Raw genomic sequence first — 1,548 nt, 5'->3', positions numbered from 1 at the left:
GGGCGTCCCGACCAAACTTGAGAATTCTCTAGCTCGGTCACATCGAAGTCGATTCGGCTGATTTTTGGACGAATCGATCGCTCTCGTCGAGTTCTCGAAGCACAGCCGAAGAGCTTGCGTCGAAACGGTCGCATACGCTCACATTGAAGTCGGGTTGAAGATTTGGTTTCCACGCAGGTGGACCATGTGCGGCACGCCCGAGTACCTCGCGCCGGAGATCCTGCGCAACGAGGGCCACAACCACGGCGTCGACTTCTGGATGCTGGGGGTGCTGACCTTCGAGCTCGCCCACGGCCAGGGGCCCTTCGTGGCCCAGGACGAGATGGCGCTCTTCGAGCTGATCCTGAAGATGCGGCCCAAGTTCCCGCGCGCGTTCTCGAAGAATTTGAGAGATTTGATCTCGCGGCTCCTCTGCCACCAGAAGAAGCGGTTGGGCAACTCCAAGGAGGGCTGGGGCGCCGTGCGGCGCCAGCTCTGGTTCACGGGCTACGACTGGGACGGCGTCTGGGCGAAGCAGGTCGCGGCGCGGCGTCCCGCGGCCGCGACGACGTTCGAGAGATTCGGGGCGGGAACGCGACGAGCACCGTCGTGCTTGAACACGACGAGACATCGTCACCGTCGTGCTTCGTAGGTCACGGCGCCGCTCAAGCCGTCCGTCGTCGTGCCCGAGCCGAACCCGGACGAGGACGACTTTACGTTGGACCTCACGGAGAAGGAGGACGACGCGGCGCGGCCCGACTGGTGCCCGCGGCTGCCCAAGACGATGCACAAGTGGCGGCCGACGAAGGCCGACGACGCCGTCAACGAGCTCGCGGCCGGCTCGCCGAAGGCGTCGCCCCTGGGCTCGGGCCGGCGCGTCGCGGCGGCGCCCTACGGGTCGCCGGGCCGGGGGAGCCTCGGGAGCCGCCGCCTCGGCGCCGGGAGCCCCGCGTCGTCGCCGTCGAGCCCCGCGTCGCCCGCCGCGCGGAGCCTCCGCGACTAAATTCACGAGCTACTCACGCGTCGTCGCCCCGGGACCGCCGGTCGAGGCGGTTCCGGTTGCGGCCGACGTTGTCCGCGAGGGACGTCTCCGAGCCGACGTACGCGCGCGCGCGCGTGTCGCGGAGGAAGGCCGCGTCGTGGCCCTGGCGGCTCGCGGCGCGCCGCGCGAGCTCGGCGTCGTCCTCGGCGATGGAGTCCTTGGCCTCGTTGCCCCGGTGGTGCCGCAACCGCTCCGCGCGGCGGCCGTCGTGCGCCGCGCCGTCGGACGCGAACTCGGCGAGGCGCCGCGCCTTCTCCTCGTCGCTCAGGTTCACCTTCTCGGGCCGGAAGCGCCGCGCGGCCTGCTCGCGCTCGCGCGCGGCGACGAGGTCGCGGCTCGGTCCCAGCGCCGCGTCGTCGCGGTCCGGCGCGGCGGACCGCTCGCCCTTGCGCAAACCGTAGCCGTCGCCCGCGGGGGGCCTCCGGGGCGGCGGCGGCGACGGGCTCGACGACGGGCTCCGCGCGCGCTTCTTCTCCTTCTTGCTCTTCTTCTTCTTCTTCTTCGCGTCCTTCTTGGCCTTCTTCGCG

General features: G+C 70.5%; 1 protein-coding gene across 1 annotated transcript in view; it reads left to right on the top strand.

The window, feature by feature from the left end:
* Positions 1-982, top strand: part of PKG1 (putative cGMP-dependent protein kinase) — a gene marked incomplete at both ends in the record, with an annotated part of 4,101 nt that extends 3,119 nt beyond the window's left edge. The window contains 2 exons of the mRNA XM_009044331.1: positions 178-517; positions 632-982. Of these exons, the coding sequence (XP_009042579.1) occupies positions 178-517; positions 632-982 (691 nt within the window). The remainder of the gene's footprint in view (positions 1-177; positions 518-631) is intronic.
* Positions 983-1,548: the final 566 nt, after the last annotated feature.

This window comes from Aureococcus anophagefferens (genome assembly GCF_000186865.1).
Source record: "Aureococcus anophagefferens unplaced genomic scaffold AURANscaffold_256, whole genome shotgun sequence".
Lineage (NCBI taxonomy): Eukaryota > Pelagophyceae > Pelagomonadales > Pelagomonadaceae > Aureococcus > Aureococcus anophagefferens.
Note: the sequence above shows the minus strand (reverse complement) of the source record. Positions and strands in the feature narration are given on the sequence as shown.